Below are 24189 nucleotides of genomic sequence, written 5' to 3'. Positions count from 1 at the left end.
CCTATTTTCCTTTAAATTAATAACAACTCCATTTAAATGTAAATTTAGAATTAGAAAAACCACAGTGCCAAACTATCGTATCTTTAAATTATCATTTTTCTTCATAAAATCTTTTGCACCATTATTAACAAGTTTGTCAATCGTAACAGTAGTGTATATGATAAAATAATTGTAAAAGACGGTTCAATGCACTGTCATTCCATTTTATTCTAATTTTTCATGAGAAAAAGTTTGCAAGCGCATATTCGAATATGTTTCTTTTCATTTTATGTGATGCATATTTTCTATCACAAATCGTACACCGTAGTTTTTTATTTGTTTACACTCGTAATTCCCTATCTAAGAAAAAGGTATGCTTTAGCTTCTGAAGTGTGGCGTATTACAATCAAAGAAAATATTATCATTAGTTAGTTCATCGAGATTTTTCTTATTTTATTCCATGTTTTTCTGAAAATATTTTTCCAATACCGGTATCGGCCAATATCGGCTTCGCTTAAATTGATATTGACCGATACCGATATTAGAAAAATAGGCCGATACACCGGTGCATCCCTAGAAAAAGCTAAGCACAAATTAGATTTTATATTATTATATATTATTAATTGATATATTATATTATTTAAAATTACCAAATCTCAGACTAAAAATGTACTAAGACAATCTCAGACCAAAAATATATTTATTTATACTATGGCGATCCGTAGGCATGGTGGTCTAATTCCCCCCTGACACGAAAGGGGGAGGAAACACGTCACAGGCGTGGGCTTCATTCGCTTCGGAAGAATTAGTGGCTGATTTTATTTTACTTAGGGTCAAAGGAGGTTACCTACATTCTAGCTCAAACAATAAAAATCTCATTTTCCAAACCAATAAGAACTCTCAGAAATACAGGCGAATTTATTTCAAATGCCCATTTCTTTAAAACGAGCATTTTCGACATAGCTCTATTTTGCGCGGAGCTGTACCCGAAATGGCGGACTCGGTACCTCGGTAATAAGGTTCGTCTTTGTTTCTTTCCGTCTCTCATAGATGGCGTTATTGACTTAATGCTAGAAACCCTAATGGCATCTTTCACTCTCCGCCAACTTCTTACTTTCGTCCCGCGCTTTTCGCGTCTTTTCTTTAAGCCTTTTGCGTTATTGTTCCCTCGAAACTAGACCGAGTTTATGTGTATTTTCTCTTTTATATTTGCGACTGCTGGAACTTATCTTATAAGATGTATTGAGGACTCAGGAGTGTGTGTTATTTGATGGCGAAATAGTATGTAAATAAGCTCAGCAAATAACCCTGATTCGATAGAGCCGCGTGCGCGGTTAGGCCTAACGAAAATGATCGCGAAATCGGGAAGATGTTGCCTATCTGATGACGGCATACCTACGTAACCGAGGGATTTCGGGATTTCGTAGAGATTTTGGCGATTTCAATGTAAATTTATCATAGCGAGAGTTAAAAGATTTTGGGATTTCAGACAAAGTGCACGGGATTTTGCTAAATGTCCGACCCCTCGTACGTAACTGGTTAGTCTCGGGTGCTTTAAGCTGTTTACAAAAATCCCCCCTGGTTAGAGGGAGTTCCCTCGCAGCTCCAATTTCCATAAAACTTGTAGAGGTTAAAGGTGAGGTGGCGGAGTGGTTAGCACTTTCGCCTCGCAGCAAGAAGAACCGGGTTCGACTCCAGCTTGTGGCAATTATAAGGAGACGACCCGAGGTGTTATACACCGATTTTGTTCAAACTCGGGGCATTCGTAGACCTTCATAATTCATACAACTTGAAAAGTCCTAAAGGGATTTTATTCAAATGTTTTTGACAACTTAAAATTGAAATTTTCCCATTGAAAATAACATGGGATTTTGACCGATTCCAAAGGGTCCCCCCCCCCCCCCCTGTGAAACATTTTACAAAATTGAAAAAAAAATTAAAATACCAAAATGATAAAAAAAAATGATAAAAATTGACGAAAAAAATCAAAATTGGTCACATTTTTATCAATTTTTTAAATTTTTTTTACAGGGAAATCGGTCAAAATCCCATGTTATTTTATGTTGTCAAAACAAATTTCGTTGCCATGGCAAAACCGTTGCCCATTGAATAAAATCCCTCTAGGATTTTTCAAGTTACAGGAAGGTCTACCAATCCCCCTAGTTTGAACAAAATCGGTGCGTAACACCTCGGGTCGTCTCCTTGTGAGTGAAATCTGGGAACCACTCCTTCCGCGTAGAGTTTGCAAGTTCTCTCCCCACTGGTTTTAGGCCATTCCCCCGGAGTTCTTCGGTTTCCCCTTCCATAAAAACTTGTTGAGGTTAACGGTAATAGTGAGTGTAGGGAGCTGTTGGCTCACGTGGCGTGAAGGGCTTGTCACCACCCTCCTACGCATTGTAACACGGCTCCCTGAAATAATGGCTTTAAAAGTCGCTTGATGACTTAAACATAATAATGTACATTATATATTTATTGATCACTTTGAAATTTACCCAGTAAACATTTCTAAAATGGATTATATAACACGCATAGGAGCATTTAGGAATTCAACAGAGAGTAGTATTCATAAAAATGAAGCGTGTAGCTTCGCAGGCGATATGCACAATTGCGCATTACCAGTTTATAGAGATGGATACTCCTCACGTAACAATATCTTATATACTTCTATTATAGAGTGCTAGCAGTTGATGCGTTTTTAAAGGTTAGTGACGTCACAGCCGTAGCTTCCGTAATGGTTGTCATGAAAACTCGCGATTTTTCTCAATAGACGTTTAACATTGGTGACGTCGCAGGGTTTCAAGCTGCTGGCACTTTATTGGTAAAGATATTTCTTTTTCCGCCAATGCTGTTGCACTAAAAAATTTATTTTATTTTATTTCTTTTATTGACTATATTCAACCGCAGGGTTTCGAGTGGGATGTATATATGAACAAACCAAAAACAAGGTGCTACAGGCATAAGATTTCACACAATCCTCCCACGATGTGTTAAGAATACCTTGCATATTAAATTTAATTTTGGAACACATTTTCAATCACCGTGTTTATTAACTTGATAAGTGCACTTTAACAACCTAAGAGTAATTATTAACCATACCTCGGACACCTTGTACTTGATCATAGTAAGCGCCCTAAGCACCAACAATTTAAGAGTAGGTGTACCTTAAAGAAAAATCAATTACAACGTTAACTCAATCACCCTTTCAATTGGGAACAATTTTTAATAACACTGTCCATTGGGAATAATTTTGAAGCACCCTGTCCATTGGGAACAATTTTTTATCACCCTGTCCATTGGGAACAATTTTGAAGCACCCTGTCCATTGGGAATAGTTTTTAATCACCCTGTCCATTGGGAATAATTTTGAAGCACCCTGTCCATTGGGAACAATTTTGAAGCACCCTGTCCATTGGGAATAATTTTTAATCACCCTGTCCATTGGGAATAATTTTTAATCACCCTGTCCATTGGGAACAATTTTTAATCAGAGTCCATAAGGAACAATCCATTGGGAACAATTTTTATCACCCTGTCCATTGGGAACAATTTTTATCACCCTGTCCATTGGGAACAATTTTGAAGCACCCTGTCCATTGGGAATAGTTTTTCATCACCCTGTCCATTGGGAATAATTTTGAAGCACCCTGTCCATTGGGAACAATTTTTAATCACCCTGTCCATTGGGAACAATTTTTAATCACCCTGTCCATTGGGAACAAATTTTTAATCACCCTGTCCATTGGGAACAATTTTTAATCACCCTGTCCATTGGGAATAGTTTTAATCACCCTGTCCATTGGTAATAATTTTAATCACCCTGCCCATTGTAAAAGGGTGCGTTTTTATACGAAAAGCAAATAAAACCGTTCATTTTATTCAAACGGCCCAATAACAAAAAAAACTCAAGAGTTATTTCTTGCCATACAGAAACGTACAACGCTACTTGAAAGCACTCTGCCCATTAGAAACGGAATTTCAGTTACCCTGTACATTTACTTAAAAGGCGCTCTAAAACGACCTAAGAAAGCACAATCACCCTGGCCCTTTAGATAATTAGCGCAATAAGCGGCGGATACGGCTACGTAGGAGGTGAAAATAGTAGCCACAGTGTCGAATAAAACCTTGAGCTAGAGTTTTCGTAATCAATTGTAGAGTGCGGGATCGTATCTATATAGCATATCTTATCAACAATATGCGTTCCATGTTATTAAATGACAAAATATAGTAGCTTAAAAATTTAAATTTAGGTGTGGCACTTATTAATTTAGATGTTGGAAATCATGAAGGAAGGCCACATGGAAGTCTGACATTTGGCAGTTTTATGTAATAATCGGGTGACACCTACAATGGCCAAATGTATTTTAACAATAAATATGTCAAGAACCAATACCATTCCAATACTTATCTATATTTTGTAAAAAATGTGAGTTGAGATATTTTTGTACGAAGGGAACGATTTAGTTTTTAGTTTTACTTTTACTTATACTTATTCGGGCAGTCTACAGGCCACACTACGATGATTATCGTACAATTCGATAATTTTGAAAAAATGTTTCGGGCGTACGATATTTTCAACGACGCACTATATAATACGCTATTTTCTATAATTCGGCTTGAGCGTACGATTATTTTGGAATATTTTCGACATATTTGGTCAATACGCTTAATTTGATTCAAGCATTTTAAAAAAAATTGATTGTCACATAACTTATAGAATAATAATAATAATTGTTTATTTATAGAATCTTGGGATACAATAAATTCGACAAGTATAACGTAAATATTCCAACAAAACTGAAATTTTCCGGTAATTTTCAGTCGTCCGATAATTTGTTTCTGAAGTCGATAATTTTCTGGCCTTAGTACGATAATTATGTTTTGAGGGCCTGGCAACGCTGTCTCTCCAGACTCCGGGCGCGTAATCGCGCAGTACTGGTGCCAGAAGATTCGTCGTGATTTCGAGATGTATCGCTTCAATTCTGAGGCACAATTAGGTGTAGTACCCGACTATTCGGAATTTTTATGTTATAGAACTGTTTACGACGCAGTTACATTTTTGTCATTGATATTTGTGTACGATGTTTTCTTCCGTGTCGAGTTTTATTACGTGAGAATTGGCAAGATTCTGTACGAGGCTGTCACGTATTCTTTGAATCAACGGTTCGTCACGTTGGAGCTAGGCCTTGCCAATTTTGACGGCTTTTTAAAATGCGAGCGGCTGTTCGGCGTTCGAAGTCCGGTTTTCCTGAACGACGACCGGGAGAAAGGATGGATCGCGGTGCTGAAATTTCGCTCTTTCCCGCTTTTCGGGACTTACATGTCGGCGGAGGTCAACCGTGTAGAACCGGAGGAAGGAGACGACAAGCGGTTCATCATCAAATTGACCGTTCTGGAAAAGGATAAGAAGCTGTTTACCGATATTGAGATTACAGAGACGTCTTATTACATTCGAAGAAACTTTCTCAGAGTAGATTCACTTGTTGAAAAGGTAAACAACTTTTGAATGTTTTTCGGGCAATAGTATTAGTCGATACTACGCGAAATATTCATTTTCTTTTCGGCCGTTTTGCAATAACATAGAAAGTCCGTCATTTTAGTTGAATATCAAAATCAAACAATTATCTAAATCTGGCAACACTTGTAACTTTTTAGAAGGATAGGGAAACGTTTGCCTGGCAGCCCTGTTTTTTCCTCGCATTAAGATGGCGAACTTTTGCGCCAACGTATGGTTTGTCTAAGCTGGTCGGTGGCTTTTCCGGCTGTTATTTTTAATTATCGACTAAAACTATATGCCGATCCAACCCTGTCATGGTCACTAGCGCGTGGCGATGGGTTGTCCCATGGATTAACAAGAACTCACAGGGATAGTTCTCTTACATTGAACTATCATTGCCAGCAAAAAATAAGTTCGTTACAAACTCTTCAACCCCGGGGGACAGTCCAGTGCTCCCCACTTTCCGCACCAAAAACGATTCAAATCCGGAAATAGTAACGCCATCTCGTGTGTGAAATTAACACTGGGTTTTTAAAAATGGCGATTGTCAGTAACATTGGTACACGGATTTTCTACTACATTCAGTCGCACCTTTAACCCTTTAGGTTGATCTACTTTGGATTTAATTTTAGTATTCGACATGCTAAGTAATTGTTAATAGTTCCAATAAAATTTTAACCAACTTAAAATAGGTGTTTCCATAAAAAAAACCATCTTCATCACCTGAAACATTTCTTGTTATCACATTAAGGCTTACGTTGTCGATTCGATTATTACTATCAAAATTAAATCTAACCTGATGAAATTTCAATATTTTTTATCTTAATATGGTTTTGTCCTTTTTGAGGTGTACCTAAAGTTAAGTTTCATAAGTATTCGCCTAAACATTTTAATTAGGTTTTAGAAACCGAAACGCGATACAAAACAAAAGTATTGGATTTCCCCGGCCATAATTCAAGAATAAACCGAAAACTGTCAAATTGAATCGTTTCCTTTTAGGCCTAGTTCCGATTTCTCCCGCTAGGACCGATGGCGTTTGAAACAAACATATTTGAAAAGAGAACTATCCCTGTGAGTTATTGTTAATCCATGGTTGATCACTACGCGTACTCGGTACTAACAAGTTCTGTACTCTCTGTACAGAATTTATAGAAGTGATAAGCTCTTCGTTGTTGAATTGTTCATTGGCAAAGGCTTTATAAACTGTCGTCTGCTAAATAAAAGCTCAGCAACGAACGTTAAAAAATTCTATCTGTTTTGACACGAATTTACATTTAGATTAAATCGGTTTTATCCACTTTTTTCATCAAAATATTCGCTTTTTAACTTACGTTTTTGCTTGAAATTATTCTTAATTTTGTCGTATCATAAGAACCTATTTACGTTACTGATAATGTTATAGAACAAAAAAGGACTACCTAAGACAGACTGGCAATCGGAATAAAAATGGAAACAGTAACTTTCTTTAACATATTTTTGACACAGCAATGGAGGACCTACCTAACTATTTATGATTGATTAAAAACTGAAATCGTGTAATTCAGCTTTAATTAAAGTTGCAAAAACTAAATTAATAGTTCTTTTAGAAAGAGCTTATGGTGACGACGTTATTTCGCTATTTTGAATTTTAGCTTCCTTTGCCATTAATAGATGGCACCACACTCGTTTTTTCCCGAATAATCGGATAGATTCATTGCCATCTCTAATAACAAGGGCCTTATCATAATACAGGTGGCAATGATAGAGCCGACTGTTGCTTTAAATAAAATACCAAGGCCAAATTGCAAAGGCAAGGCATTACTATCAGTTGGTAATTTTATTGCATTTATTTTTCAAATTTATTTTTAACACTGTCGCTTTTAAATCATGCCCACATCGAGTTGAGATAGAGCAAACTGTTGCTTTAACAGAAATAAATAAATAAATTATTACCAAGGCCTAATGAAAATTCGAACGCTTTCACAATAAAAATAGACGCTCACTTGACGTAGTACAATGCATGACGGCTGTTTTAAGGCGGCGCTTAGCTACGACGTATGCCTAGGCTATGACGCTTCGAGCAAGCACCGAATAGACCCATGATGAAAGTTGGGGGGCCGAAAATTTACATTTTTACCTGGCAACTCAGCATTTGGACGGAACATCAGTTTCCTTACTTCCGCCTATATATTTCAATGGCGGTCACGTGGTACAAAACGTCACAAACAGGATGTTCCGTCCAGAGGTCTCACTTAAGCCTCGTCTGTGGCCCCTCTTTTGTTACACACTATTTAAAGTCTTTTTTCATTTATGGTCATTGTATGTTTTATATTTAAAATATATTTTGCCGATATGAATAGGATTCTCCGCTGAATCTTCGAGTTCGTTTCGACATAACCGTCATCGACGATATCAACACTGTAACAGACACTCGCGATTTTTCCAAAGGTGATCAGAATGTCGACATCCTGAGCCGAATGCACCAAACCAAGAACCACACCGACTGTGTCCTTAAAACCAGCGAGCGGGATTTCCCTTGCCACAAAGCGGTGCTGACATCCACGTCCAAAATGTTCGACAAAGAAATGCTAGACGACGTTGTCGATTTACGGGGCGTGTTAGATTCCGATACGGTCTCCGACTTGCTTCACTACTTATATCTCCGCCAGACACCCGATTTGGACAACACTTCTTCTGAGTTGATGTACGCTTCTGAAAAATACGATTTACCCCTTTTAAGGGAACGTTGCGAACGCCATCTAGTTTCTCAATTAAACGTTGAGCATGCCGTCTGCTTTTATAAGCTTTCGTTGCAATATTCGGCGGGTTACTTGAACAAGGAGGTCGTGAAATACGCGGCCGCTTACAAGGACGACGTTGTGCGGACTGAAGAGTTTAAGAATTTGTCCGAAGCCATGTCGAATCGTTTGCTGTTGGACATCTTGAATGCCAATCCCCGTGACGTCAAGGAAGCTCAACACCGCTTTTCACATTTTCAAAATAACTCTCAAGACGTTGGGGTGCTCTCAGTCCAAACGCTCGTCACTGTTACGTGTCTTTTGGCGATATTTCTATCTCTTTTAGGCTTAAGTTACCTGGGTTCTTATATTTTGAGTTATTGGCCATCCAATTGGACACGATCCTACCAGTATCTTGATTATGAACGTTTGAATCAACGTTTAAGTTCATTTCTCAAATATTTTCGTAATAGTTCCGAAGAAAAAACGGAAAAAACTGTGGATAGTTCGTGGATAATGGTCTTGGTTTTCTTGTTTTGTCTACTAATGGCTTTTTTACGCCCATTGTTTTGAGTGAACTATTGTCGATGGAGCGCGCGATTGTACTGAAATTCTATATGTTGTTATCTAGTTTTATCTAGGATGACTAATAAAGCGTTTAAAGCACATGGTTATTTTTTGGTTTTTGAGAATTGGCCCGAATAGGCCCTTCAATAAAACATCTTCAAGGAAATGGCTAATAAATAATATTTCCAAGAGCCAGGACCTACAAGCTACTGTTTATTGGGTGCTTGTTTAAGTAATGAAAACTTTTCACTTGCAAACAGAACGTCGTGATTTTGCTAAGTCTTATATGTAAAAAAACCTACCTGGTTACAAGGAAACACTTTTTGCAAACCGTACAGGTGAATTGTTTTCATTATTTACACAAGCACTATATAAACAGTAAATTGCTGGTCCTGGATCTCGGATATATTACTTCTTGGTTTATTTAAGGGTCTATTATCGCCTGGTGCCTTGAGTATTAGCCTAGTTGAAAAATATGATTTGCACGTTCAATTTTATTTGGACAGAAAGCTACCAAGGATTTAATAATATTCTGAGTTGTTTTTAATTTAAAATTCTTGAGTGTCAAAGATTTGGTGGTTAATTCTAAGTCAAATAAATGGTGTCCAGTTCAAGGTCAAAATGATCCATACAAGTCAAATACGCGCAGATTTCGAATACGGAAGGTTTATAGGTGTTTTTATTTTATTTTGGTGCCTATTTGATTTATTTCTAGTGGATGTTTACATTGAGGAAGATTTTAAATAAATATATGGTAATACAATTATTATAAATAGCAGAAATAAATATGAATTTATTTCACTCATGAATATTCAATAAGTGAGTTTCCATAATCACACCGCCAAATAAAAGGCTGCTAATATGGGGAAGACTAAGCTGACGTTATAGGTCACCGAGGTCACGCTGAGGTATGACGTCAAAGTACCATCGTCATCTGCTTGTTCGGCTAACTGCGCATGTGCCAGATATGATTGAAACTCGCTTATTGGATACTCTAGCTCGCTTTCCCAAGATAATAGGTGTAGCCTAATAATATCGGAATGGAATATTAAAGTTTAACGATTACTTATTCAAATATAATTTGTTATCAGTTAAATTAAATTAATTAGATTAATTTTTGGTTTCTGCAGTAATATATCTGCATAAATATTTTTTTTTTGTAAAACTCGTGTAATTATATGCATAAAATACTTTTCAAAGCATTAGAACCAAAGTTTAATCTAAGTTAAAGGATAGTGATTAAATAAATTGATAATATTTAACAGAAAACTGTGAGAGAGCAGCTCGTGGGACTGTGCTGACTATTGAACTTTTCCATTGATGATTGATGAAGTGCTGGACGGTGGGAAGTCGTTGAAATTCTGTACTCGTCCTTAAAGGGACACCGAATCATTTGAAAAATTCGAACCCCTCCTCGTGAAGGCAGACCAGAATTATCAAATTCCGAAGACTAGGGCGGGACATTACTGAAATTCAAACGAGTCTCTGTTCCTTTAAGGAGAAACCCTACGTATGTATTCGGTTTCCCAATAGCTGTATGACCCCTGTTATGCAAAGTTGCTTAAATTGCATAAAAATTGACCGATTAGTCGTTGGTAATTAATTTAGAATTTGCAAGTACTGCATTTATTGTCGGGAAAAAAGGCAATTACTGTTTTCCCCTTGAATGGGACCCCCTTTCGGTACGCCCCTGAAAAGGAGGCCATAGATATTGCCTTAAAATTTAAACTGTAATACCAAAAATGCACGTATTAGGGAGAATGAGACCATGCTGAAACCAATTTTAGCATTGTTCCCAATACCTCATCATGATCGTTAAAGCAAGTGTCGGCTCGACGTGAAGCAGCTCTTTTTTCAGCAGATGTCGCTAGCGTCGAAATCCAAACAAGATGCTTAAGCTTCAATTTGCCTCGAATTATAGATACCCTTCGCGTTGCTTGGCTCGTTTGTAAATTTGACGATAACTTAAAAACGAATCCATACCTCTACTTGGAATGCTTATCGCGGCAGATTTTCGTCTCGGTGTGGCTGACGGTTTATTGACGTCACTGTGTTAACTTAACCAGCAACAACGTGAGAGGGGAGGGCGCGCAGAGGGGATTTTATCTCTCGTAGGCGGGGCCAAAGCCGTCAGAGTGATCTTACCATACGCTATACGCCAGGATAAGCAAGTAGAGGTATTCTTGCTTAAATTATAGTTATTTTTAACAATATATTTTAAATTGGATATGTAATTTAGGTTTAAGTCCATTAAGTATAGTATGAGTTGTCTAATTATAATAACGATGGTTCTCTGACGACGTTATTGTTTCGCTATTTTGAAATTATTATATTTAATTATAAATCGCACATTTGGGCTACTTTCGGTCGAATGGGACCCCAAAAAAACCGCATTCGGTCAAATGGGACCAAAGCTATGCTGGCGCCTTTGGCATTAGCCTAGCTGATTATTATTATCTTTTCCACTTCAGATCTCTTCTTGGTCGCAGTAAATTGCACGTATACATTTTTGCGCTTTTTCCTATAATATTACTATTTATAATTGGTTCTAATATAATTAACCGCATTAAACTGCGTGTAAAAATCATTCTCAATAAAATAAGCATTTATGCGCAAAAACGCATTTTTGTACAAGAAGCGTACTTCATAACGAAGCTGCACGCCAACAATCTTTAAAAATTCTCCGGAGACTGGGGCGACGCCCAGCGGAGAGGGACTGAAGTTAATGAAACGTGAAAAGTCTCGGAGGGGGGGGGGGGGGGGTTCGATGTCTCCTTCCGGTTTCCCCGAAAACTCTTTATCCAATTTAAAGAGTTCTCCCTTTATTTATCCCTTTGCTGCCTTTCTTCGCCGGTTTTTCTTTAATTATTTCTCCACTTTTGTTCGCCTTCCCGCTATTCCCAGATCTCGAATCTCTTCTCTTAAGCCTTGGCCACGCTCTTCTCTCCTCGTCCGCCCTTCCCCGCGTGACGTTTCGAGTTTTCCTGGAATAATATCTTCATTCGTATGGAATTCCTACTTTCATTTGTTTTTCAAGTCATCCTCATCATTGTTATGATGTACTTGTAACCATGGACATAATATTACTTTAATAAAATGTCAGTGTTGTAACGTTGCATACGCATCGCTCGTACACGACCTGAAAAACCTGGAAAAGTCAGGGAATTTGAAAATGATTACAAAAGGTCAGGGAATTTGAATATGTTTCCAATAGGTCAGGGAATTTGAAAATTATCCCAAAAGGTCAGGGAATTTGAAAATGATTTGCAAAAGGTCAGGGAATTTGAATATGTTTCCAATAGGTCAGGGAATTTGAATATGTTTCCAATAGGTCAGGGAATTCTAAAATGATTACAATAGGTCAGGGAATTTGAATATGTTTCCAATAGGTCAGGGAATTTGAAAATGTTTCCAATAGGTCAGGGAATTTGAAAATGTTTTGCAAAAGGTCGGGGAATTTGAAAATGTTTTGCAAAAGGTCGGGGAATTTGAAAATGTTTTGCAAAAGGTCGGGGAATTTGAAAATGTTTTGCAAAAGGTCGGGGAATTTGAAAATGTTTTGCAAAAGGTCGGGGAATTTGAAAATGTTTTGCAAAAGGTCAGGGAATTTGAAAATGTTTTGCAAAAGGTCAGGGAATTTGAAAATGTTTCCAAAAGGTCAGGGAATTTGAAAATGACCCAAAAAAAATCAGGCCAATAAATTTTTGAAAGATGTATTAAAAATACATAAGAAATATTTTTCTAGCTTTTACCTCAAACCATTCATTTATTCTACAGAAATGGTCAAGGAAAATTTGGAAATTTGGTCAGGGAAAACCTGGAAATGTCCGGGAATTTAATTCCGGAAATTTTGTACGAACCTTCAGACGTTGTTAATAGCATAAGTAACATAATAAATACAACGCTAAGTTCTTTAATGATAGTCTTGTTTCGCCAATGACCATATTAATCATTATATTTCTAAAGAGTGACTGACAAAGCAATTTACTATTGAATTTTCGATTATATTAGTTAGCTATTTTCCAATTTGAAATTTAAACGCGTTTTTGTTCATATTTATAGCCATCAAATTAATTTGGAAAAAAAAACAGACTAATTTCCGGTTACGCAATCACTCTACGACAGACTATCAAATTATCAATAACCGAAATCCTTCAGTGTCATACTTAAATTATTATGAACTTTTGATAATAATAATCATAATGTAACTTTGCCTGTACTAAAATGTAACCCCTTTCTCGACCCCTTTTGTATTTTACATAGTATAAACCCCTCCCTTGAAGTTTTTCTAGCTACGCCACTACGTAGAGTAAAGTTCAATTAAATACTCACTATTTAGAAGCGAATAAGAACAATAATAAATTAATCATAATAACCAGCTAAGCTAATACCCGAGGCACCCCCATAGGCCTAAGTCAACCAGCGACTTGTAAAGAAAATTACCAGTGGGCGAGTTACATTGCGTAGGACGGTAGGAGCCAACAGCTCCCCACACTTACTTTTCCCGTTCACCCAGAAAGGTTTTATAGAAAGGGGAAACCACTTTCAGCCAGTAGCGTAGCCAGGATTTGGTTTCAGGGAGGGCACACAATGAAAAAAAGTAAAACAAAAATAAAAACAATTGTACATACAACCATACGTTTCGGGGGGGGGCACGTGCCCCCTGTGCCCCCCTGGCTACGCCACTGCTTTAAGCAGTAGGGATTGCTTAGATAACTTACAAAACCAAAGCGGGAAGACTCTAAAAAGTATGGAATAGTTCTTTATCGTTTGAATACGACACCTGGTGAAATAAATTCAAACTATTCCGAGAATTATGGGAAATAGCATTTTACCCAGAGTTCTTTGAATAGTTTTTTTAATCGTTTTTGCATTATCTTAGTAATTTAAAGGGTTATTTAATGGTAATGAAAAAGTTGAATACTTTAAACGGCTAAGCAATTTATTCCTAAACAATTTTTTATAGTTTTCGTACATAAAATTATACAAAATATTAAATTTTTATAGATAAAGTCTATAGTGGATAGCTCAAGTTCCAACTGTGCATCATAACCAATTTGAAACTCGGTCGGTAGGCGGCGATACTTGTGACCCAAATTTAAACTACGCACGAAGCCTATGCTTTTTTAGCTTATTTAAAGAAATTTAATTTCCAGGATTTTATTAATTTAAACGGTTTTAATATAATTTGTTTTGTCTCAAAGGAAAAGGTTAACCCTAACATTTTAAAAACCTCTTATTAGGTTCAGAACAGAGAGCCATCTTCCGTAAATGCGAAGCAAAGAAACATGTGCTAGTGTCAGGGAGGCGTGCAAGGGCCTTTTAAAATAACGTACGCAACGGTTGTAGCTACGGCGCAGTGTTGCCAATCTGAACTCTTAGCTAATTTGGTTGCCAAACACATCTGGCTTGGAGCGAAACGTTTCATAACTTGTTTACCTCTTTTGTATGGCAACTTGAAAGACTTCATTTTATGACCAAGGCTTTGGTCTCAATATCTCAATCTTATCGTCGACTTCTCTCATAGTCTCAATAAAAATAAATGCAATTACTGTTATTAATGTCAATCGTAATTATTAGACAGTGGGAACGTCTAAGGATTCATTGGGTCCGTGCTTCGAAAGGGTGTGACTTAACGGTAATAGTTAGTGTAGGCTAGGAGCAACAAACACAGCACCCCACACAAGGAGAACGCAACCCGTCAAAAGTCGTGCATTTTCTTGCGTACATTTTTCATTGGTTAGACGCTTTAGCGGCTGCTGCCGGCGGAAGGGGGAAATTCGGAAATTTTCTTTCCCCCCCCCCCCCCGCCCTTAAAACGTTCAGCGTAAAGGCTCGTCCAATGAAATTGGTACACAACACTGCATTAGCGTGTTTAAAGGCTAGCTGCGTTCTCCTTGTGTTTGTTGCTCTTAGGTGTAGGCTCGCGTGGCATGAAGGGCTTGCCACCACCCTCCTACGCATTGTAACTCGGTCACCCGAATTAGTGGCTTTAAAAGTCGCTTGATGATTTAGGCCTAAGGTGGTGCATTGGGTATTAGCATAGCTGATTATAATTTAATATTTTAACTACGTCGAATTTAAGATGTCACTCCTGTTAGATAACAACTAGGAAACGGAGTCAACGGTGGCAGCGTTGGAGCGTTGAAAGTTGTTGAACGACTTTTAGAACTTCCGGTATTGACGTCACGATGCTCAACGGTTGAGGAAAAAACTCAACGCCTAGGGGAGACGTTGTAAGTACGTTGAGTGCGCTAAAAGGTCGTCTGCAGAAGTGTCTGATCAGTTTTGCCAAGATGTCGGCTGATTTCATCGTCATTAACGAAAATTATTGAGGCAAGCTTCCTTTTCCTTTCCATGACTTTTGAATACGACGCCAAAAAAAATTCAACAATCCAACGCATCCCCCGTTCAACAAATAAATTCTCAACGCTGAAGCGTTGAATTTATTTTGCCGTTCAACAACTGATGACGTCACGATACCCACCGTTGAAGCGTTGAGTTTTTTTTAAGATTACGTTGAATGAACGTTACCTAGTTGTTGAACGTACCCCTTGTAAAATTTTTCATGTTCTTCGTAAAATAACGTATTTAGAAGGTTAAAAAAGAGATCAGAAGGTAAGTGAACTTCTATTCGAGACAAGGCTTAATGTTCATCATCGTTTAGGATTCGGTTTTATCCGTTTCAGCATCTGTCAGAACAGCATGCAGTTTTACCTAACCTAACCTAAGGTAGAAAGAAAAACTATTTTTTTGGCGGTCGCTCAATTGTGAATATTGAAAAATACAAAACCCGCCTTTGGGCTAATTTCATCAAAAACATTTGCGGAATTCGGTCTAATGGGAATTCGGTCGAATGGGATTCGCCGCAATGGGAAGATACCGAAAATTTACATATTCGGGTACTCGAATAAGCCGCCTTCAGTAGCGTAGCTGATGGTTCGCAGGGCCCGCGGTGCGGGGGGGCCTCGCGCTTCGGAGGGGGGCCCCGCTAACCATAAAAAAAAATTAAAAAAGGGGGCCTCATAGAGATTTTTGCGGGGGGGCCTCTGAGTTCTCAGCTACGCCACTGGCCGCCTTACTGAAATCGTCGGGTTATTATTTTTCCCATCATGTTCGGGTACTCGACTATTTTATTTTTTTTGGGTTTCCGCCGCAATAATTTCAACGCGACGCTCTGATATTACTTACTTTTCTTCTCCTTGAGTTCAGATGGCGCTTTGTGTAGTTTAATTTTTGTTCACAAGTATCGCCGCCTACCGACCGAGTTTTTAATTGAATGTATGAAAGCTGTCTGCTCATTCAAAATTATCTCTCCACAACAGCTGAAAGTTGCGACCAAAAAACGTAGAAATTCAAAAATCGTCCGCTATTTCTTCACATATTTAGTTGACGGATTATACGGCAGATGGCGCTATATTTCCTAAGCTCGAAGCCTATACCCGGATATTATAATTACACATGAAAAAATATCCGTTAAAATTTTAATAACAGTTACAGTAGATGACCAAACAAAGAAGTTGTACTAAAGAGCATTGAATACGGACATAAGGTAGGATGCGCGTGAGGGTTGCGCAAACGAAACTTGATGCCGGGTAAAAGTATGGGGGGAATGAACAAAAAAGGGAATTTCTAAAGCTTTTTGCGACAGGTTTTTTAACATGACGCCGCCGTTCCTTCTCGACTTCTTCCATGATATTATATTGTCAATATCCCGCGTATTTTCGTAAGAATTGCAAATGGCGGCAACATTTCATCCGAACGAAAAACGCAACGGGGGCATTTATCAGAAGCAACTCGGTTTCGAAATTGTTAGCTAAAACGAACAGTCGTGTGATTACGTTTTAAGTCCTCCAACTTTTAAAGTTCCGAATCGTGATTATAAACCAAGTTTTGAAAGTCACGAATAGGCCAAGGCTTACGAGTTCCTTTTTCGTCGAATGTTTCTCTACAAAGCGAAAGTTATATCCTCCAGACCGCAACCTCGTATTTCCTCGATTCCCTTTTCGACATTGAAGGCACGTTGCTGAGAAGCTAAATACGCTCAGAGACCACAGTCGCGTTTCCCGACTCTTTTGTTGCCCAAGTCTGTTAAAAAGACTTACATTTCTCCCTCTTTCTTTGACCGCTAGATGTCGTTTTTTCGCGGCCCTTTCCAACGCTAAACATCAATAACCATGTCCAGGCACGCTTCGCTTCTACTTCCGGTTAGTCGTGGACTAATTGGAACTGACCTCCCGCTTTCGGACCATTATATGTAGGTCATTCTGTTCGAGGGCCGCTAGGGGTCACTAGTTACTCGCTTAGAATCCCGCTGGGAAATGTCGCATCTTGCTCTGTTGAGCTTCGTGTCCCCATGGCCAATACTCCGCTGCTTCTGCAGGAAATCACTTTCTAAAGTCACGACCAACGACAGATTAACACCGGGAATATAGGACTCGTAAATAAACGCGTTTGGCCGTGTTATTTTGTACGCCGTCGAGATGGTCGTTAGCGACATCTGGTGGGAATATGAGGAACTCGGGCTTCTATATTATGCTGTTATATATTATACAGAAACTTCGAAATTAAATTTATTTAAAGGGATTTATGGTGCATCAGTGAATTTCACATTCTTAAGTAAATGAAATATTAGTAAGCAAGCTGCAATTAGCCTTTTCAGTATACACAGAGGCCAACTCGAGAATTTTCGTCTTTGGGTTTTATAATAACAAATCTTCTGCTAATCCGACTATGCCTGAATTATGGTCTACTATATAAATTTGTTGCTACCAATAAACGCTTAAATAAAACCTGTTCAGAGATTTGCCTAGAAGTAGTAATACAAAGAGCCACGACACACCAAGAATGTATTGAAGTTACTAAGAATATTTCAGCATAGCATTAACCCCTGGTACCATCCTCGCAGCTTTTGTGGAGAAAGTTCGTCTGCATTTAAGGCGCATTCAAGGTCATACCGTATAGCAAACTTGAATGGGAAAGCGGACGAATTTAAGCTCCAAAGGCTGCGAGGATGGGAATCAGAATCGTGTAGTCCAATATTCTTAGTCACTTCAATACATTCTTGGACACACTTGTAAAAGCTTTATAATTTAAAGCGCGGCGCTGATCAATATTTCAACATAGAAGGGCTCGTTCAATTTCGCACGCGCCTCCTCAAAGAAAAAATGCGCGCGCTATCAACTTTAGCCTTACAAATAAAACTAACATAAACGCGAAACTATTTTATTCAGTGACTCGCAGATTATAGGGAATATATATATATATTAGGGTGTTTAAAAAAAATGCAAATATCGAAATGTTTTGGTATACATTGATTTTCTTATTCATTTTGGTCGGAAAATGACCCAGGAAAAATTTTACGTAAATTCATTAATATTTAGGACTGCCTCAACGAGCTAAAGTTTTACCATTATAAACAAACCCATTTATAAGCAAAAAAAATAATTATGTCACTCAAATACTTTAACTGAACGAAATATTTACTATTTATTACTTACTTAAGTTTACACAGGGTTTATTATAGTAATAAGTACCGGTATACAAAATAATTGGAAGAAATCCCCACAAAACCAGGTCCTAACTTGTGATTTTCAGCAGTTATGACCTGGTTTAGTGGGGCTTTCTGCCAAATATTTTATTGTGTACCGGTACTTATTTCTATAATAAAGCTTGTAAAAACTTAAATAAGTAATAAATATAAAATTTTTCGTTCAAGTAAAGTAAATGAGTGACAAAACTGATTTTTGCTTATAAATGGGTTAGTTCATAGTGGTAAAACTTTACCTCGTTGAGGCAGTCCTAAATATTAATGAAGTTACTTAAAAATTTTCGTGGGTCATGTTCTCATCAAAATGAACAAGAAAATCCATGTGCACCAAAACATTTCGATATTTGCATTTTTTTGAACCACCCTAATATATATATATATATATACGAATAAATACATTTTTGGTAGGACCATAGAGTAACCCACTCACATAGAGTGGAAGGCTATCAGCGAAACTTGTTAACACTTTTCGTACGCAGCGTCTTGTTTTCGAGGCGCGAGATAAGCAAGTTGGACTAAAGGTCATGTACAATATCTGAAGTTTATGTTCTAAAAAATGTAAAAACAACACCATCGGTCCTCGGACTATATTTATTCAACCCTCGAAAATAAGCTGGCCCGTTAAGATTAATGTTCCATGCGCTTCCATAGGGTCTTCCACTCTATGTGAGTGGGCTACTCTACGGGTGAAACCATAAGTGTATAATTTTTAACATAAGTGTGACACTTCCTATTCTCTACATGCAAAAGTTTTACTGAAAGCTATTCACAAGACACCGTTTTGCATCCGCTCGCTCCCGTGTCACACGTAGCCTTTGACAGCGCCTCGCTAGGGGGAGATTTTATTCTTGTGATGACGTCACTCCGTGGCTAGCTTTCAGTAAAATATTCTTCAAAGTGACCAACTTATGGAACATATTATAGACTTATGGTAGAACCTAACTGTCCTCAAAAGCTAACGAGTAAGGGACAAAGCTTCCTCGGCAAATTTCTACTTCAGTTACAAAGCGTGTAACGCTTTTTCAAGGCATAATAATAGGTCCATTCAGTAGGCTAATGTAAAACGTTTCAAAAATACAATAAGCCTATTTTCCGCATGGTGCAGCGCCTATTAACAATTTCGACTACCGTTAAAAAAAACCCCCGAGATGATTGGAAAAATGGTACGAAAATGAACCCCATAAGCTTCCAGTCCATCCTGAGGGAACAACTATTAAAACCTATTGATTACAGTATAGCGACTATCTTTCAAGTTAATGTGACTGTCCATCAACGGACACGGCCCGCGAAAAGGACAGAGGAAAGTGAAAGCGGGGCGTCGTAAGCTTATCTTTTGCATAACAATAGTTCTACTTTAAACGGGGTATCAGCTTGGGGGGGTATCGCTCTGCAGAATCTGCCCAGAATAGTGACTTCACTCGAGGAAGAGGGAGAGACTGATATCAATCGATAGATTTCTATAGAAAAGTTAGATCGTTTAATACAAAGGCTGGCCACGACGCCCTACCGTTTCGCCATGATTCCGAAGACGCGTTATGCAACGCCGTTTCAGTTAAGCCTTGTACCGAAGTTTTAGGCCTAGGCGGTGGGAAATATTTCGCGTTTGTATGGATGTAAATTGAGTTGCGGAAATTTATTTTTTTTAAGTGAGGCGATTTAGAATACGCGTCTGTGATAAAGGTCATTTAAGGCTAAGAACTTTTAGCCTTGGATCCTACGCGGTCCTCCCTCGAAAAGTCGGATAAAACCAATTCAAATCTTTCACTGAAGCTATCGTGACCATAAGTGGGTCAGTTAGACGATATAACGACTGATAGCTACTGTCATAAGTGTAACACTTCCAATTCTTCATACGTAAAAGGTTTACTGAGAACTATAATAATTCACAAGACAGACTGCATTACGGGTTTCGTCGCCGTTTTGCGTCCGCTTGCTAACGCGTCTCACGTAGCCTTTGACAGCCTTTGTTATTGTGATGACATCACTCCGTTACTGGCTCTCAGTTAAATATTATTCCCCAAAGTGACAAACTTATGAAACAATATTATAGACTTATGCTACAGTTTAATGTGACGTTGAATTTGCGTCATACCCAAATAGAAAAGCGCCTCTATCGACAAAAATGGGCGACTGGAAAATAAATGATCACACGCCGTTGTTACTCCTCGGCACGGCTTCCTGGGCGCGCTCACTATGACCATATGTTACATAATCACTAATAAGTAGGCCTCAGTATTACATTCCATAGAAATAATTTCAATGAGACCTTGTTTCACACGGAACATAAAATTAGTGGACTGTAAATATAAAATTAATGTATTCTTTGGGCTATTGAGAAGGTTACCAGGGATATAAAATCTTGCGAGTAAGTCTGCGCTATTAAGTTAATGATGTGTTTTTCGTCACGGTGTTTTTAATGACGTAATTTACGTCATATATCCTGAACAAGGTTACCAGGGATATAAAATCTTGCGAGTAAGTCTGCGCTATTAAGTTAATGACGTGTTTTTCGTCACGGAGTTTTTAATGACGTAATTTACGTCATATATCCTGAACAAGGTTTCACTAAAGAAAATACTTTTATGGCATACTTATCAGTAATTATGTTAATATGCTATGACTACAAGGTGTATTAAGCCTAATTAATTAGTCTGAGGTTCACACAAAAAATTACGTTCATTCTAGAAATGAATCTCAGTAAAAAAATTGGATGGGCCAATCATTAATTTTGTTCTTAAGACTGCTTCGTACGATAAATGATAGTTAGATCTCTAGCTTTAGCTGTATCAAGATTAAATATAAGTAAAATCGGGTATAAACCGAGGTATAAACTCTCAATCTTGATTATTAGGACTGGGGCAATGGACCGAAAACTATCGCAACGCCCCCTTTGGTTCGCCATTGGAACTTAGATAGGTAGCGTCTAAAGCAGACGCTATTAATTTTTACTTTTAGTTATTCATAAATTTGACTTTATAAATAATGATATTTGCATTTTAATATAATTTTTGCATCGTTTGCTTGTATTTTGATAAGTGTATTTAATAAAAAACGTTCTTATGACTTTTTAATTGGTCTGTAGCAGACGCTAGATCATAGGCGCAACCTCGGAGAAGCTAGCTCCGTTGCGCCATCTAGACTCGTTTCGGTCGCAAATTTCTATTTCCTCCAAGTGGCGGATTTTGGAAGCTAATGAATAGAATTGGTGAAGCAGACGAATTTTTAACAGGGTTTCCATACACTTATAAATTATCATTCTATAACAACAAAATATATGCTTGGCAAAACTGTACATGTACAGTTGTTCTAAGTTAATAATAATCAACTAGGCTAATACCCTTGGCACCACCTTAGGCCTAAGTCATCAAGCTACTTTTAAAGCCATTAATTCAGGTGGTTGGGTTACAATGCGTTAACCTCAACAAGTTCTTATGGAAGGGGAAACCGAAGAGCTTTTCGAAAAACCCCTTAAACCAGTGGGGAGGGAACTTGCAAACTCAACGCAGTATTCAATAAATAAACTAGATTAAAAAATGCATGGAAACTCTGAAAAATTTATCTGCTTCTACTAGTGTTGTTAATTTTCCGGAAAAATAAATACGGAAAAATTTCCGATTTTCTAGAAATTTTAAAAAATTGAAACATAAATTACTTTTTAAGGGTTTTTAATGTTTTTAACTTTTTATAACATACTTTATAACATTAATTGTGTTACATTGTTAATCAGTTTAAAGCTAGTCTAGAGGTTTAGTTTTACTTTCAGATTCGAAAAAATTAGGCGAAAATTCCGCTTTATTTAAATTTGCAAATAATATATTAGACTAATCATGGAAAATATTCAGGAAAAAAGGTCTTGGTCATTTTCCGACTTACAAATCTATTCATCAGCTTCCAAAATCCTCCACTTGGAGGAAATAGGAATAACGTCCATTGTGTAAAATATTATAATTAATAATATTAATATTAATTATGTATGCCATTTCTTTTTAAAAGAGCTAATTAATCCACGCCCTCTATTGACGCATTCTGGCGTATATCTCTCAGCCGCGGAGATTTGTAGGTTGTTAAGCCTTTGCCATAAATTAGTGTTCTAGCTTTCTAGTCTCGCAATCTCAGTGCTTCGAAATGGCCACCGCGATATAAACTCAAATCTTCCAGATTTAATCGGCAATTCATTGTTGCAACCCAGCCCGATTAGTCCATCGATTTGGAATTCTATAAAGTGTTCGCATTAAGATTGCAGAAGATCTAAGAGCCAAAGGGAGAGAGAGTAATTGCGATTAACCCGGCCATCGCCACTATACGCGATTGTTATTAGCGTTACCACTTTAAGCCTTGTCCTTTCGATCAACACTTTTGGCTAATGGCTATACTAAAAGTTCATAATAACACGTTCGAGGAAGGAACGGTTAAATACATTTTTTTTAAAGATCTAATTAGCCTATGGAGTGGTTAGCACTTTGGCCTCGCAGCAAGAGGAGCCGGGTTCGATCCCAGCTTGTGGCACTGGGTGAAAACTCGGAACAACTCCTTCCGCGTTGAGTTTGCAAGCTATCTCCCCACTGGTTTAAAGGCCGACTACATAAATCTTCGGTTTATTCTGTCTTTCACTGGAAGTCGGCTGACTGCATGGCACACGTGTATCGCAGTCAGCCGACTTCCAGTGAAAGAAAGAGTAAACCGAAGATTTATGTAGTCGGCCTTTAAGGGGTTTTCCCTCGAGTTCTTCGGTTTCCCCTTTCTATAAAAACTTGTAGTGAGTGTAGGGAGCTGTTGGCTCGCGTGGCATGAAGGGCTTGCCAAACCCCTCCTACGCCTTGTAACCAGGCCACCTGAATTAATGGCTTTAAAAGTCGCTTGATGACTTAGGCCTAAGTTGGTGCCTTGGGTATTAGCCTAGCTGATTATTATTTAAAAAAAAAACTAAAAACTACATATTGACCACGAATATGTAAAATTACAGAAAAGATTAAACAGCAAACTGTTCAAAATTCAACCTAGACAAAAACATTCAATTGGAAACTTTATTTTTTCATATTTATGTTACCTCCAAAGAAATAAATTTATTCTGTTGTTCTCTTGGTTTTGGCAATTTTATATAGCTCTTCGAAAATTTTCTTTATTATTTCAAAATTTATTAGTTTTAATATTGAAATATTTATTAGACGTTCTTGTACTTACTTTTTATATATTTGGTACTAAACATTTTCGAAGACTTAGAATTTTTTCGATAAAGTTGAAAATTTTCTACTAGCTTTGGGTTCCTAAACTACCTTCGTAATTTCTCCTATGCGCGCGTTTCAAAACCTCTTAGCCTCCTTACAAAATTTAAACCTTACCGGAATAAGAAGAGACGTCTATCAATAGCGAAGCGACCTAAACACTCACTGCTGCTACGGACTAGCAGACGACAGGAACGTCTGCTTTTTCAAAGCCAACAAAGGCCCGATTCTTTTGTAGAAATATTTCAAAATAGAAAGAGTTAGATATTTATCTTCAAATAGGCTTCTTATAAATATGTGGCTATTTCTTGCAATGTAGCGTACTTGACGTTTTTTAAAACCGGAAGTAAAAACAAGTGACGTCAGCGTTCTATGAAAAATTTGTGATATTGCATTTGCTTACGAGATAGTTTATAATAAGAAGAGTTCAATTTGGTAGTACGCTTGAAACATTCAAGTGACCACTTAATACTATTTGAAGCATTCTTGGAGACACGAACAATTTTAGGGATTACCTCTGCAACAAACCAAGGTGAAACCACTAAGCAGCTTGGAACCCTTTGGGAAATACAGCTCTAAAAGTAGATCGATTGATTTAAATAATTCTAGAGACGGATACTTCGTGGTAAAAACATACTAATGTTTTAATTAAACATTAGT

General features: G+C 37.7%; 2 protein-coding genes across 4 annotated transcripts in view; both read left to right on the top strand.

Moving 5' to 3' along the window:
* inaE (inactivation no afterpotential E) overlaps positions 1-24189 on the top strand; it is a 202120-nt gene that overhangs the window by 96619 nt on the left and 81312 nt on the right. The window lies entirely within an intron of this gene.
* LOC149957695 (uncharacterized) lies at positions 4818-8911 on the top strand. Its single transcript, XM_090165720.1, has 2 exons — positions 4818-5467; positions 7813-8911. The coding sequence occupies exons 1-2, from the start codon at positions 4943-4945 to the stop codon at positions 8761-8763; spliced, it is 1476 nt and encodes a 491-aa protein (XP_090021846.1). The 5' UTR covers positions 4818-4942; the 3' UTR covers positions 8764-8911.

Source organism: Leiobunum rupestre, chromosome 2 (assembly GCF_980474605.1).
Source record: "Leiobunum rupestre chromosome 2, qqLeiRupe1.1.hap1, whole genome shotgun sequence".
Lineage (NCBI taxonomy): Eukaryota > Metazoa > Arthropoda > Arachnida > Opiliones > Sclerosomatidae > Leiobunum > Leiobunum rupestre.
Note: the sequence above shows the minus strand (reverse complement) of the source record. Positions and strands in the feature narration are given on the sequence as shown.

Coding starts and splice junctions, on each gene's coding strand:
- LOC149957695 (XM_090165720.1), top strand. CDS start 4,943: ATGTATCGCTTCAATTCTGAGGCACAATTAGGTGTAGTACCCGACTAT. Junction 5,468..7,812: donor TAGATTCACTTGTTGAAAAG/GTAAACAACTTT, acceptor CGATATGAATAG/GATTCTCCGCTGAATCTTCG.